We start from the raw sequence: 16049 nt of genomic DNA on the forward strand, positions 1-16049 counted from the left end.
TGTCCCTCCTAACCCATCCCTCTTTTCTTTCACTACTGTAATGAATTAATGATTTTATGTAAATGTGGTGTTTGATGGACTGAGGAGGTGTGCCCTGGGACTTGTTTAAGCTATCACATAGGAAATGCATCATCTGCTTCATGTTTTCTGCAATTGCACTCAGTTTTATTTTTCCTTTATTGCTACTCCCTCTTCTCTAATTTTCCTCCTTCAAAACAGTTCTTTAAGTATGTTTAGACCTTTTGCCTGGGTTTCAGGATTTAATTATTTTATCCATCCTAACTCTGTGCCCTACCCCCCTTATTTTCCACTCTAAATGTGGAGGAAAAAAAAGCAACCATCCCTGCATTACATACCTGATTGCTATTCAGTTCCCAAGGGAGAGACACGGGGAGCTAAATGCAAGGGCTGGAGGTTTGGGCTCTCTGGTTAGATTCACTGAATGTCACTAATTAGAGCAAAGTAGCCACTTACATATTTATTCATCTTTCAGAACAGTTGGTGAATCAATTGGGTGAATGAACTGGGGCAGCTTCAGTGCTTCTTGTGTTGAATATGCTGAAGGACCAACCCCCAAACCCTTTGTGCTTAACCCCTAAATCTGTTGAGGTTGGTTCTTTGTGGCTTGCTGGTATAGACCAGTATGGCTGTAACGAAACTTCATTTCTTTCCGACTTTTAGGTGATGCTTTTTCCACTGCCCCGTCTTCTGCTGTTGAAGAGGAGCTGATTCCAGCCTCTGAAATATTTGCCAAAAATAAAAAACTTCTGGTGAGAAAAAAAACCAATGTTGCCTTTAAGGCCATCCTCACCCTACTTCTAGTTAGTGGTTTAATTTATCTAAAGCTTAAATTAAAAATTAAAGGACATAAAATAAGGACAACAACCACTTGTGCCGACGCACGAATGAAACAGCACAGAATAACCTTGCGGTTCAGGGCGGATTTTTTTTAGACAGTGCAGATGGATTTCCCCAAAAACACCTTGAAGTGTTGCCTTTCACCAAAATTCTGTCTGAATTTAGCTCCTAATTGATAATAGCTCATTTACTTTCTCGGAGCAGGATGGTGACAGCCTCCCGGTCCCCCCTCGCTGGGAGATTTGCATTCCATCTGCTCCGGCTGTTGATTAGCAGCACGCCGGCTACATGAGCAGTGCTTCTGGATGCTGCGGTCATCTGTTGCAATAGAATTCTTCTGTGAGGACACAGCCACAAAGCTAAGAGCGTGGTTAGGGGAGCAGTATAACCATTTTGGGGTTTGCTCTCATGGGGAGTTCGTGCATTGTTGAGTCCAGATTTCCTGGAGAGCAGAGCAAAAGCTTTCAAACGCTTGGCGGACAAAGCTCCGAGCTCCTCCCTGCTTGCTGCTGCTGTTTGGAGTGTTTTCTCTCCATTCCGGTTGAATCACCTGTACTTTGAATAAGGATCAGCCTTTAATTTAACAGGTTTTGCGAAGAAGAAGGTTTCGAGTCAACCGTAGCTTCAAAGCAGGCAGTATCTTGTTAACTGCTGCTTGGCAAAGTTGCTGTGTACAGCACACAGGTTCCTTTGGGAGGATATCTGTAGACGATTTATTCAAGTTTATTGAAAATACTATTGTTCTGTCCATTTGCACAGCTGATTCTGCAACTGGGACTTAAATTCAGGCTTTTTGCCACTATCACAAAAAGGGGTAAAATAGAATTAAATGTGGTGGCTCGGTAACATGTTCTTTGAAATGTAAATAAAGAGGTGACTTAGGAAATGGGGCCATTGAGTTTTTTACCCTCAGCATACTTCGAGTTTGTGTTTGAATGCAAAACCTTTCTGTTGCTAGTTACTTCTGCAGTTTGTGTATTCCCTTCCCACAAGGTTTTGTTCGGGAAGCAATAGAAATTACTGAATGGTTCCTTTTGCCTTTTTATTTACCGAGTGCCAGCAGTGCTGTGCATTGAGCCTGAGGGAAATGGGGAGGGGGGGAAGGGGAAATCACATGCCTCTCAATCTTTCTTCCTATTTGGGGTGTAAAAATCCTTTTCAGAAGGATTCATTCCCGTTCCAGTCTGGCAGGGATGCTCCAAGAGGAGATACCCGTGTGGTTTCTGGCTAGGGGCTTGTGCTGTGAGAAATGAAAGCGATTAGCTTGGAAGACAGACAAGCAAACAAGTGCAGTCCTGGTCTCTGCTGCATTTTAATCTTAAACTAAAATTACCCCTGGAACACAGCAGCTCTGTTGAGGAGTTGAAGAGGGCATAGACTTTCAAATCAACCCCTTTGAAAGACCATCTTCTCTCCCCTTGAAGGAAGGACGTTTGGTAGCAAAGCTGTGTCTGAGGAATGCTACTTTTACTTAAATTGGTTTTAAACAAGCCCTTTAAGCGCAGGATTGAAAGGAAGGGAGGGCAAGGGATGCTCCCTGAAAGTGTATTTAGAAGAAAACAACTCCAAACTTGTGGGGACCTGCACTGGAGTAGTTCTGGTTATCTGCAATTTACCACAGTGTCTCCGGGCATGCTTCAATCCATGTTTTTTAATTAATATAGCAGGGTAGGGCTCAGCTGGGTGGCTGTGCACTGTGTGAGCAAGGAGGAATATAACCTTGGCTAGGCTTTGTAATGTTGTGGTGAGGATCCTACAACATCTGTTGCTGTAATAATGTAAGAATTAAAGCAGAAGAATTACTGCCTTGAGTGGAGAAGCAGCTACCTTAATGTTCATTTGCTGGTGTTTTAGCTAGACTTATATCATTTAAAAAGAAAAATCTTGTTTTAAATTGTGCCAAACATTTAGGAAGGTGCTGCTATAAACATTTATGAGAATTAACAATCTGTTCTGCTCCTGACTGTGGTCTGACTGTAAGGATGCCCTGGTAAAATCTTACACAGAGCCACTCCCGAGCCTTGTGTCATTTCTCTGAGATACCTGAAAACCATATTTTTCTTCATCTGATAATTGCTTGCTTATTATTTTCTTGCTGTTTGCTCTTATTAGCTAGTAAAATAAAAAGGGAAAAATGAATTTGAGTAGTGGTGGCTCCCTGGGGGGAAATTAAGCCATTGATAGCACGTTTGAAGTAGGTTTGTCTTTGTACCCTGCATTCGCTGTACTCCATATGGGGAACCTGTTGTTGGTTCTGCATCATTTGTTTTGTCTTTCTAGTTGCTCTTAATATTAATTGGAGTCTTTCCCAAGACACAGTTCTGTTAATCTTCCTTTTGTCATTTCCTTCTTCCCCGCCCCCGGTATCCCCAATGAATATTCTCTCCTGTGTCTGAAAAAAGCTTTAAAATACCATTGTTGTTGTTTTTTTTAATGATGATGGCCCGTTTATTCACCTGGGTTTTTTTACCACCAGTATTTGTGTTTTCATTTGTTTGCTTAACTTCTGAATTTTTTATGTGCTGTAATTGTTATAAGGACGCAAATAGTTTCCTGGAGTGATGGGTATAGGTCTCTTATCAGCTCGAATTATGCAAAATGTTTTGAATTAGCTGTAATTCCCTTCTCTGCCTCCCCCCAGACAAGCAGAGCTGAGCAGGGTCTCTCTGGGGACACTGATGTGCTGTGCAGGAGCAGCTTTTTCCTTGTACATCTCATCCTGTCCCGGGAGCGTTAAGATCGGGAAGCACACTTTACTACTTGTGTTTTTAAAAAGTTAAAATACCCTTAATCACACCACTTCCCTAAAGGTTTTCAGTATCACTGCTGGCAACTTCAAGGAGGCACTTGCTCCATCTTGAGATTCTCACAGTTTTGCCTGTGGCGATGGAAATAAATGACCATCCTGGACTGCAAAGCTTTCCCTTGAGCTTATCCCTTATTTTGCAAAACCATAGTAGGCAGTAAAGTGCTTTTTACAATACTGGTAACTACCAAAGCAAGATGCTTTTTTAGAGGGACTGATGTGATGGCTAAATGAGAAATGGCAATTTCTGTGGTGCCTTTGCAGAGAACAGTTGCCAGGAACTGACCAAAATGTTCTTGTAAGCCCTGAGGTGGTTCTGGGTCTGAGGTTTCCACCTCCATGTCTAGTGGAAGGTGTCCCTGCCCGTGGCAGAGAGGTTGGAATGAGATGGTCTTTAAGATCCCCTTCCAACCCAGATTGTTCCATGATGATGTACAGTGACAGACGACAGAGGAGTTTCCTGACAGAAACAGTTGTTGTATGGTGGCTTTATTGAACAAGTTTGAAGACATGTGGGTGGAGGTTGCTTATGTAGCACAGAGAAGAGGCTCATGACTTTTGCCTAGTATGGAGAAAATTCCATTGTTCAGAACAGTGCTGACTCTGATTTGCCAATGAATTACTGAATTACCTGCAGCAGGATAAAACAGCTCTGGGTTTAAATAGCTTCAACCCTCAAAAGAAATATTTTGAAGCCCTCTAAACACCACCTCTGTAGTTGGAGTATATTTTCTCCCTGTTCTGCCTGAAGTTGCCCCTGATGCTTGTTTCAGGCCTATTCTTGGCCTCTAATTCATGTTCCCTGCCTGGCAGAATCCATCAGGGAAGCGAGGAGGTTGAGACTGACCTTTTCCAGCACATGTGTTTGGGCAGTTGTACCAGAGCAGCTGAGATTGAGGGGTGCAAGGACTCACAGAAGTGCTTGAATTCAGAGTGAAGTTTTGTAAAAACTAATTTGATGCCTCTGCTTCTGTGTTACTTATCAATCCAGAAAGGCTGATGTGGGTCACATTTCTGCAACTGTTTAAGGCCTCTCCAGGTAAAAGCGGGGTGTTGGACTGCTGGGCTTGATCCCACAGCACTTGAACAGGGTATGGTTTTAATGCTGAAAGATGGCATTTCCTAAAGCTCTTGGAGTGTGTACCCTGCTGGTGGCCACCTGCAAATCCTGATGAAGAACAGAACTGCTTAGGCTTTGTGAGTCTCAGTTTGGGTGAGTGTGGTCAGGGTGCAGGGGGTGGCGGAGCAGCATAGATGGTCTGCTTGTCGGGCTGCATTTGCAGGGATGGCTTTATCCCTGGGAAGATGTTGATAGTATCTAGGTCTCTTGTTTCAGCATAAATTAGCACTTTTCTTGTAGGACTTGCTTATGCAGGACCTGATTTTTGCCAGCAATTTAAAAAGAAAAATAAAAAATGTGTATATACGGTTAAAAAAGTGATATTTGGTGGAGGGAGGAAAAGACTGGTAGAGAAAGCACCAAAAAAACAAGACTTAAATTCCATTTCAAGATGAGTCTGCCCTGCCTTTATCTTTTTTGTCAGATATGTGAGTGACAGGTTAAGTCTGTCATGGCATGCATATATGAACTTTTGTTCAACCTTATTAGTCCTTTTCCAGGGAGAAGATTTTCTTTTTACTTTGTACATCACTGTCATACCAAATATCACCTTCACCATGGGGGCTGTGGACAAAGGGAAATGTCCCCAAGGGAATGGAAGCTTGGACCTGCTGCATAGTGAATCACCTGCAGAGCACGTGTGGTACAGATAAGACAAATGTTGCTGCAATCACTTGTGTAACACCACATCACAGTGGATTCTTAGTTTACTTTGTTTCCCAACTTATTTCTTCTTTTAAGCGCTTTATGTTTTTACACTAAAATATTTATTTGGTGGAGCAACCTCTTTTAGTTGAAGATGCCCCTGCTCATTGCTGAGGGGCTGGACTAGGTGGACTTTAAATGTCCCTTCCAACCCCAAACTATTCTGCAATTCTATGATTTTTATTTCTATTTAAAATAGCTAAAAGCATACTAAAATGTCTCAAAAATGTTTTAGGATCAGTTGTGCTGGAGTACACAGGCAGTTTGAATCCAAGACAGGGATGGCTTTTCCCCATAAGAGAGTTTGAGGAGGGAAGACTGGAGGCACACGAGCTGCTGGAGCGTTGGCAGGAGGTGAGGGGCTGCTGAGAAAAAGACCAAAGCTTGAACATGTTCAATCTGTTTAACAAATAATTGAGACATTTAGTGTGTTCATATCAAGGGTATAGGCATGTGATTCCAACTCCAGTGAGCTGTGTTGGCTTCCCCAATGTCTCCCTGTCAGCTGAGCTGTGGGGTAATGCCTTTAGTCATCTCTCAGCGCAGGATGGATGCGAGTCCAAGCGGGTGATTTGATGTTCCAGCTAAATCAGTCTAACAGGTGACTGCTGCCAGAGGGGGAATCTCCCTCTCGCTGCCTTCTCCCTGTGTGCCAGGAGCTCTTTCAGAGGACTAAACCACAGGAAACTAGTTTATTGATCAATTAGGTTTTTAAAGCTTTTTGGTACTAATGCTCAGTCGTTCTCTAAATACCGGATTAACTTCCTGAACTGGTTCACTGGGCTCGGATGAACAGCAGTACCAGAGCAAGGAAAGGACATCATGTGTGGGTCTGAGAGAGGATATAAAGGACAGCCAAAACTGCTGCTGAAATTCCCCATCACTCCATCTCCATGCAATTTTCCTAGGAAGGAAAAACTTTATCTAACAGTACAAGACTTAAAAGTGTGCTTTATCAACGTTCCTTTAACTGGCTGTAATCTCAGTTTTATTTTAATTCCTGTCTTGTTTTTTTTTTATGTCAGATGTTCTGACGGGATTTGTGCAGTTTTAATGAGAAGGTAATTGTTATTGCTCAGTAAAATTCTGGAAATAAAACTACTAAAACTGGAGGCTCAATAAAAGAAGCATAAACAGTCACTTTATTACGAAGCTTCATCTTCTGACAGAAACCTTTTTTGCTTGATTAAAATATTCACAAATCAAATTTACATCTTTCCTGATAAATACGAATGCACATTAAAAAAGATTAGAAAGTTTCCTCTTATTTCTCTTTCCATGCCACGAAATACGACCTTCATTCAGGACAATGGGCAGGGAAACAGCACTTGTGGGTTTTAGGGTGAGGGATCTCTGCTATATTCAGCACTAGAGTATTTGAGTTTCCTTTGATTGCCCCTTGCTGCTGTGTTTCCAGTCCCCATGGTCTCCCATGGGGTTCCAAGATCTTCTCCCTGTGGAAGTCCCCAGTGTTCCATCACTGCTTTGGGGGCTGGCACAGATCTGGACGACTGGGGTGATCTTCCCTTCGTTTTTCTGGAGCTCACATATTTATTTGTTTAAATGTCATTTAGCTAAAAAGTCTTAACTCTAGCACTTGTCCCGATAATCAGCAGAGGGTTTGCTGAATTCATTGAGTTTTGCCAGGCTGAAGAGAAAGGTGGGGAAGGAAGAACTTCAATTTGAACTCTGAGCCCCTAATTTTCTGTCAACAATTCTGATCTTGGTTTTCCATGTTGCTCTGGGATTTGTTTTCTATTTATCTTCTTGGTTTAAGGACCAAATTGGGCAACTTAGGGAAGTGTCCTTATTTCCGTCCATGTGATTTAGCAGAAGGAAGGTTTTTCAGATTGTTTTGTAGCTGTATAAAACAAAGCTGTGCTAATTTACTTGAGGTCCATTCAGTGAATCTCAAAAACATGAACAGATACTGCTGAGTTTTTAGTTTGGTGGCCCCACCTTTGAAGAGGAGGAATAACAATCAGCTTAAAGGCTGATGAAGATCTCTCTTGGTAGAGGGAATGGATGGCAGTGCTGAACTTGTCTCCTGTAGCATCTGCCAGAGGTGCACGGGCCAGTTCAGATTCCATGTCTGTGAGAGGCTGGAGTATCTTTGCTTTGCTTAACCCCCAGTGTGTCAACTCTGATATGTTTTTTGGGTGCAACCATAATTGCTGCTGTCTTGTCTGGTTTTAATGAAATCCAGAACTGGAGACAGCAGCTTGAGGAACATGCAGGTGCGTTGTGTAAGCAGGGAATGTCCCGTGTGATCCTGGTGATTCCACAAAGCTGTGGGATCTCTGTTTGCATCGTTGGTTACTTGTCTAAACTGAGCATTCATGGCCTGGACAGGTTCTGGTATGCACCAACTGAGTAACCTGGTGCTCTCCATTCTTTGTCTTGGAGTCTGGTAATGGTCACTGAAAATTGTCATCTGGACTCTTAGTTCCTGATGATTGTCCTTCCTTCACCCTGAAGTGTGTGACAGTATTTCTGGTCAAACCTATTTGGAAGTATTGGCAAAAAACACATATTGATTCTTTACTTCCCTTCTTGAAAACAGAAGAATTTGAAGCTTGTTGTTAACCAGGGAAAGCAGGTACTGAGAGTGCTGTCCCTGTATGACATCTTCTGGCTGTCAGGACCTGGCTCCAGCTCTGTCACCCTGTATTACCAATATTTTTGTGGTAGGTTTTGAAATATTATTAGGCACTTGTGCTGCTTCGCTTTAATTTATTTATTTTTCTGTCACAAGTTTCTGCCTAGCTGTCCTTCAAACCTGAGTTACCACGCAGGTCTTGTAATTCTGCTGGGAATATTGATTCTCCTAATGGTACAGAAGTGAAGCACTGTAAAGGTATTTAAGCATCGTGGTCACATATAGCTGACAAAGACTAGTGCCACCTTCCTTACTTGCAGAAGGACTTCTTATGAGTGCTGGATGCTGATTTAAAGAAGTGAACCTGTAGAACAGCTGTGTAGCTGCCCTGTAGACCACAAAACCTGACATCAGGAGCTACAAAGCTCATAGCAGCCAGCTGAACAACAGCTGTCTCCTCACCTCTTGCTACTGCATTGCCTGGTTTTTCTGCACCTGAAGTTCGTACCAGGGTGCTGTGGTTGCTTTAGAATCTATGTTTATGGAGTCACAAATGTAAATAATTTATAGTAGACGCTTGGTTGGATGTCTGGTTTGTAGGCATGTTGGGGAGGTTGCTTTTTCTTTCCAGCTAAATGAACCATCTACAAGAATCTGGCTGGTTTCCTCGTAAGATTTCAGTGATACAATCTAAAAAATGGGGAAGCAGAATTTTTACTGACCTGAGAAATCACAATTTCTAAAGGTATTTTGAAATACATTCTGGGTCAATTGGTAAAAATAGCAAAATGGTGAACCAAAACCTGAGAGAACTTGTGCTGGTGTCATGCAGCAGTTCTTGCCTCCTCCCCCTGCCCACATATAAGCCTTGTGTGTGCAGGCAGTACCAACCTTATTTGCTACCTGAGTGGTCATTTTTTATTGCCAGATTTAGGGGAATAATTTCATAACCAAATCTAATTTGGGCTAAAGCATTCATTAAGTAGAGAGCTGACCAGCTCATCTGTGGGGGTTCAGAAAAGCAGGTATAGCCTGCTGTGAATTTTCTTAACTTTTTTTTAATGCATGGAGCTTCTTTTCTGTTGATTTTATAGTATTTTGAGCCAAGGTCCACTTTCATCTGATGGAATAAATTCTGAGAGAGATACAACCATTAGATGTACAATTTGTAGCTCAGATGTCAAGATGTAATAGCATGAATGCAAATATTCATTACTTGCAAGCAGAGTTGGCTTCTTTTCTCTTCCTATAGCAAGAATATATCCTAGGAAGAAATTTCTGTATCTGTACGTAAAGCACATAAAATTCTGTACGAGGAAACTTTAATTTGCCACAAGGTTGGACATGAAAATGCACAGTGAGTAATTAATTTATTGGAAGTTTCAGCAACTGATCCAATTTGCAGCTGACCCAAGTGTGGCTTTCTGTCATGAGGAAGGGAGTTGCCTTGTGGAAGAACCTTTCTTCTGGAAAAATACCCCAATAAACACGAGGGTGACGCATTAGGAGTGTAAAGGTAATCTTTGCCCTTGCATTTATGAACTACAGAGTTTGATTTTTAGCTGTAAAATCTCACTGTGTAAAAGGTTGGGAAACTACAGTCTTGGTGCTGCAGAACTGTCAAGGGTATTAGAAAATTGTGATGGTTGAGTAGACAGACAAAGCTGATGGGATTTTGGAGGCAGATACATGTTTTCATTACAGTGACCCACTTTAAAGATTTTTGAGTGGTAATAGAAGTGGCTTTTTCTTTTTCTTCTCTTTTTTCTTTTTTTTTTTTCTTCCCCCCCCCCCCCCCCCCCCCCCGATGTGCCACTGGGCCTAGAAGTACAAGCAGTTACTGTCTTTATTGACCTGGGAACAAGAAAACTGTCCTTTAAATCTTGTTAATTTTTCAGAGCACAGTCCTGTTGTTTTAAACCTACTTGAGCTCTGGGGACAGAGTGTGGAAATCTTTAAAATTTTAGTGTATTCAAAATGATGCTGATGTTAAATTTGCAATCACCTGTTCAGTTTGATTTGATGCGTTTGATGCCAATGTCAAGTTTGATTTTGATTTTTATTTTATTGACTAGATGGCAGAGCCCTCCTCATAAATGAAATTGCCTCCTCTCTAACTAAAGTGTTGCAATAACATTACTCAGATGTTATTGCCACTGTTTTGTGGCAAACAGAAGGTGATTCAGAGAACTACACCTGTGCTGATCTTATAACAAAGCTAATTAATCTTTTTAAATTAAATGCCCTTTAAAATTCAGCGTGATAAAGACAAAAGGATTTTTTTTAAATGATTACTTTTAGAGGACACTGTTCTAACAAAGAAAACTTTTATTGTGTGTGTTCTTGCAAGGAAGTGAGTAAGCAGAGCTGCTGTGGGATGCTGATCATTTGTTTATATACTACAGCTGCAGAAAATGAGAAATTAAATCACCAGTTGAGAGAAGCACTGAGAAATGAGTGCTTGGGACAGTGCAGGAATGGACTTTGGATGTTAATTTTTCAACTTCAGGTTCTATTTTAGGTGTGCCAACATCTCAGCTCTCTGCAAACCAGAAAACACGGGGTAGGGGGAGTTCATCCAGGTTGCTGCTGGTTTGGGCTTTGCAAGTAAAAGCAAGAGCCTTTCAGGCTTCCTGTGTTTTTTTTATTCAGCACAGGCAATCCATAGGAAGATGAGGTCGGGAAGCTGCAATATTGATCAGACTCTCTGCTTGGCAGCCTTGTCCGTGGCAGCTTCAGGGAGCTGAGGGTAAATGGAGTATTAGGGCTATAGAAACAGAACAAAAGGGAGGTTACTGCTGGACCTTCTTGGCAGCAATAGCTGGATGCCTTTTAAAAACAGGCCCTGTTGTCATGGAGCTTCCGAATCCAAGGCCGGGTTTCTGGCATCGTGATTTTCTCATGGCAAAACACGTTGTCCTGTCCCAGCCTTGGGGGGAAAATAAATAAATAAAGGCAGTAGCCTTGGCAGCACTGGTCTATTATTGCAGCTAAATGACTGAACTGCAGTGGAAATGGCACCAAAGGAAAACCTTTTCTTCACAGAGAATCCTGAATTTTTTTTTTTATTTTTTTTTTTGTAAGGCTGACATCCATCCTGCTCTGCAAAATATCTTTTCTAAGTCAGTGTTTGACATTCAGAGAAGGATTTTGAATAGTTGATCTAGAACTTTCTTTCCTCTGAGTCAGCAATGTTTTGAGGTTGAAATAGAGACCTGAATTCCTAATCTCAAGGTTTTTGGAAAGGCTTCCAGTAGCAGTTGGTTTGTGTTTTAAAGCCCATTTTCCTCTTCTAAACTTCAGATGATAGTCAAACTGTTCAACACACTTATTTACCATTTCCTGAAGTGACCAGTAATGTACAAAACAAGATATTTATTGATTTATTTGGCATTGATTATGTTAGTTTAACACTGTTGCTTTACTGAACTTTTTGCTATCTTAGCAGGTGATATTTTGGTTGCATAGAAATATTCATGCTTGACTTTCTGGACAAACAGTATATTCCACTCCTGATGAGATTTTTTTTTTTTTTTTTTTTTAATTCTTTGATAGCTTCAGTGACTGAAGTTTAAAAACTTGCTTGGTCTTACTCTTATTTTTTGGATATACTGAAACAAGCGATGGCAAAAGAGGTTTGGTGTTTCCGAAGCAGGAAAGCAGTGAGCCTGTGTGCTTTTAATGCTGTGTGACTTATTTTTAAAGGCAGGAAAGAATGGTTCCCCCATGTCAGAAAGCACCTCTCCATAAGCTTTTCTTCTTGACATGTGTAAACTCTTTGGGCTGAAGACTTTGCCTCTCAGGTCCATCCTTAAGAGTCAGCTGTGGTTTGATAATGATTACTGTCATTTGAAAAGTTTCAGGCAGCTAGTGAATAAAAATCTCTGCGTTTTAAGTATTGCACAGTAATTTCTGTTGCTTCACCCTCCTGTTTGTGCTTTGTCTGCTGTTGGGTCAAGGATTTAGAGCTCTTGAAGGCAAGTTCAGATTGGCCTTACTGGGAGGGCCCCAGGGCAGGATGTCACAACTGCTGTAACTCTGCCCTTCAAGTTCCCAGCCCTGAAGCAGAGTTATTTTCTGTCCTTCTGGTGTTTTAGGCTGCCCTCAAGGAGGGATCCATGTGGAGGCACGATGTGGAGTGGGATTGCCTGGGGTATGTGCATCTTTGTTTCTGCAGAGCCAAGGACCTCAAGCAGGGCTGTAATGACACCTTGGGGCTGCTGCGGCTTTTCCTCAGCCCAGAGGAGCCCAAGCCCTGTCATTCCAGGGTTTGTTTGCACAAGGGAGGGAGCCCTCATCCTTGGGAGTAGCCACAGATCTGCAACTATAATGATCGCATAATAAAGGAACCCTGGGAGCCAAAACTTGGAGCTTGGAACAGCCTTTGGAGCCCTTGAGAATTCTCCTCTACAAGCCCTTGGGTGGTGGAGTTGTAAACACCAGGCATCTCTGCAGAACTGGTTATTTTCTCTCTGTTTACTCTTTAAAAGCATCATCTAACTCCAAAAGAAGACAGGGTTGCCCCTGCACTGCACTTTTGTGTTCTGTTCTTTGCTCTTTCTATACCACCCCTTAAAAGCATTACTGAAGTGGATGTAGGTTCGTGGTGCTCAATATCAGGGGTACAAACATAAACCCCAGAAAATTGTAAATTCTATTTAAGTATTCTCTTGATTAATGCTACTTTTGGGTTGGTTTTACCTAAAAATGAAGGCTAAATGAAAAAGATTTCTTGGCTATGACAGTCCAGTATGTGTATCTCCTAGTGAGTGAAGCTTTTCTGTAGTCACTTGTCTTCTCAATTTAATGACATGTATTTCAACATCTCTTTGAATCTTTTCATCCCAGGGAAGTGGTGGAATCACCATCCCTGGAAATGTTCAAAAAATGTGTGAATGTGTCACCTGGGGTCATGGTTTAGTGGTAAACACGGCAGTGCTGGGTTAATGGTTGGACTTGTTGCTCTTAGAGGTCCTTTCCAACCTGATACTGTGGTTCTGTGATCTATTTCTCAACACTACCAAAACCATAATAAAAATTTAATTTTCTTGTTTGTATTATATTTTCAGTCTGAAGATTCAGGGAATGTAACTCTGGGGGGTACAAAGAGTCTGCTTCACTTCAGCATTAGGAACATTTGGTTTTTGACAGTACTGAAATTGGTAATTACAGTGTGTCTTCTTTCATTTTTTTACTCATTAAACTAATTTCTTAATTATCAGAAAATGCATTCTGTCTTTGAGACTCTGCACTGTATTTTTTTACAACAACTAATTGACCGAACTGGTGCTTTAATTTCAAGTTTTGACTTTAATTATGGAATTGCATGTGGTTCTTCCAAAAGAATTAAAACCATCCCAGAGCAATGGGGTGAAGAACAGTTGTGGATCTGATCATGTTCACCATAACGTAGACCTCTTCCTTTCAACTTTGCTTATGAGAGAAAGTTTTATTTTCCAGGAGGGAAGCTTCCACACAGTTTTCTGGATAGCATCCGGCAGATTTTAGTTTCCTATGTTGCTGTGTTTGTATTTGAAGGATTACAGTGGTGAGAAGGTGGGAATGGTGGCTGAAGCCAGTGAGTCCTCCTGAAAGGTCAGATGAAGCCTTCAGTTAAAAACTTGGTGCTTTCCTTCTAAATATGGTTGTTTGCCAAGGTGTGGCCAGCTTTGGTCTTCAAACACAAGCTGGATTAGGAAGTGCAAATGGAGCTTCTGAGATCTGCACTAGCACTTGAAGGATCAAAAAAGATGATGGGAACTTTGGTTGAGGTGCTGTTACTGCTTATATGAGTATTTCCCTCTCTGTCTTGGTGCAATTCCTTTTACAGCCAAATATGTGTTCCCCCGAGCCCCTTGGACTTGCTTGTTCTTCTTTCTCTGTATGACAAAGATGGTGGATTTACTCTGAAGAACTATTTCCACATCAGCCACTTCTAAAGTTGCTCCTGTGTTCTTCTGTTACAACTTTTTTGTTTTTCTATTCTGTTTTACAGACACAGATGAGGACACGGTGAAAAGGTGTTTTGCCACGTTTGAAGAGAAATTCTTCCAAACCTGTGAGAAAGAACTTGCCAAAATCAACATTTTCTATTCAGGTAAGGTGCTTATTTGTGTGTATTTGTGGAAAATCCAACAGCAGAAAAAGAGTCTGAAGCTCCCAAGCTTTCAGAATAATCACAGTGGTGATGCAGGTTAACCATCGGGTAATTAGAGGGCTGGTTTATATGGGAAACTCTCTGGTTTAATCACATATCTGCAGCTAAAATATGGTATTTGGATGGAGGGAGAATGAAGGGCAGGTGACTTCATTGCTTTGCAATAGCATCCTGCTCTTAAAGTGGTATGTTACGTATAGGGCACAGTCTCTCAGCTTATCCGTGTTGACAGTCTCCTGTGCATGTTTTAGGTGTACCAAGCTCCCCAGCTGGTTTTTCCTGAGCTTCTGCAGGTGTTTCCTGAGCTTCTGCAGGAATTGCTCTTGTGGGATTGCCTGTGTATGGCAGCTTGACCATCTTGAAGCATCCGAACAAGTTTTTAAACACTTAACCTTTGCCTAAACTCTTGCAGCTTTCTGCAGTACATCAGCTAGTGGCAATTTGTCATTGGCTGTGTATAAAATCCTGTTTGACTAACAATGCTGTGATGGTAAGAGTAGGTGTCATATATCAAGTGCTGTTGTTTGTTGTTTTCCCTGATAAAGTTTGCTTTCTCGCCCTGTGTTTTGAAAATAAAACTTTAAAAGGGGATAGTTGGAAATTCACCCTGTAATATTGCTAGAAGAGGCTTCATATGCTCCACTTCCACCCACCATTGCACTTCAGCTGGTTTTCAGCCTTTTTTGTTGAGGTTTAAAATGGGTTTTCATCTAGAAAAGCATTTAAATATGGATACAACAGTGCATTGGCTTCTATACTTTCTCTTAACATGTTGATTTATTAACTTAGTGCTGTAAACAGGATTTGCAGCACAATATGGCAGCCTTTTCTACTTCTGATTTTAATCTGATAACAAAGTTGAATTGTGCAAAATATTTTCATAACCACGGGGTGATGACTTTAGTGCTGGTTATTTTATTGCCAGCAGACTCTGAGCTGTGGACATGAGAATAGCTGAAAGCATGATGGATGCAGTGGCTGAGCTTGCCTCCGTTCAGCTTCCATCTAGGGAAGTGAATCTCTTTGGGGATAGCTGTTCCTGCTCTCCTGGCTCCCTGGAACAGAGTGAGTGTCAGGACAAGAGGCAGTTTGTAGGTAGAATTGATATGTTTTATTAGGGCAGCTGGGTTTTACACTTTATAGGCATTTTTCTGCATGCAGTTGACACATACCTAACTCAGAGCAGTGCTTTGTTTCCATGGGAGAGCCACTGTTTCTATCCCAGGTCTGAGGTTTTTATGCTCAGAAACTTGTCTTCCTTTTTGAGTCATATCAGATCCTGTGTACTGCTAGATAGACTCTGTGGAGGAAGTTCTGTCAATTTAGATGCACAATACAGATTATAATTTTCCCTAATGAGGACCTGCTGGCACACGTGCACCCACATGTACACACCCATTCCAGCGTTGTTTAAAATGACATTAATAATATAGGGTAGGGTTTTTTTCCCTCCAACTAGCTGTCATTTCAAAAAGTTCTAGGAGAGAATACATGTAATTTGAAAATCTCTTGTGATAAGATTAAAGTAAGTCTTTTATTTGCAGAAGAGTGACGTGACTTTCATAGAATGGAAACCCGTTATTAGGGTTATTAACGTTAAGCTACAGCAAGAAATGTTCCATCAGTGGTTCTTCTCCCTGATCATGTCAGAAATGTCATGTTGGACCCTATTGTAACTCCAGGCATGTGTTGGCTTGGATTATGACCTGGTACATCCTATTTATTATAGGCTTATTATATGGCTTATTATATGCCTGTCTTTACAACTGCAAATATTGTTCATTTTCAAGAAAGCCAAAATTTT

At 41.4% G+C, this 16049-nt stretch overlaps 2 protein-coding genes across 2 annotated transcripts in view; both read left to right on the forward strand.

Annotated features, from left to right (window-relative positions):
- Positions 1 to 16049, forward strand: part of LHX4 (LIM homeobox 4) — a 256618-nt gene that overhangs the window by 168555 nt on the left and 72014 nt on the right. The window lies entirely within an intron of this gene.
- The window catches only part of XPR1 (xenotropic and polytropic retrovirus receptor 1), a 112672-nt gene that overhangs the window by 55876 nt on the left and 40747 nt on the right, over positions 1 to 16049 (forward strand). The window contains exon 3 of the mRNA XM_064664240.1: positions 14084 to 14185. Coding sequence (XP_064520310.1) covers positions 14084 to 14185 — 102 coding nt within the window. The remainder of the gene's footprint in view (positions 1 to 14083; positions 14186 to 16049) is intronic.

This window comes from Pseudopipra pipra, chromosome 9 (genome assembly GCF_036250125.1).
Source record: "Pseudopipra pipra isolate bDixPip1 chromosome 9, bDixPip1.hap1, whole genome shotgun sequence".
Lineage (NCBI taxonomy): Eukaryota > Metazoa > Chordata > Aves > Passeriformes > Pipridae > Pseudopipra > Pseudopipra pipra.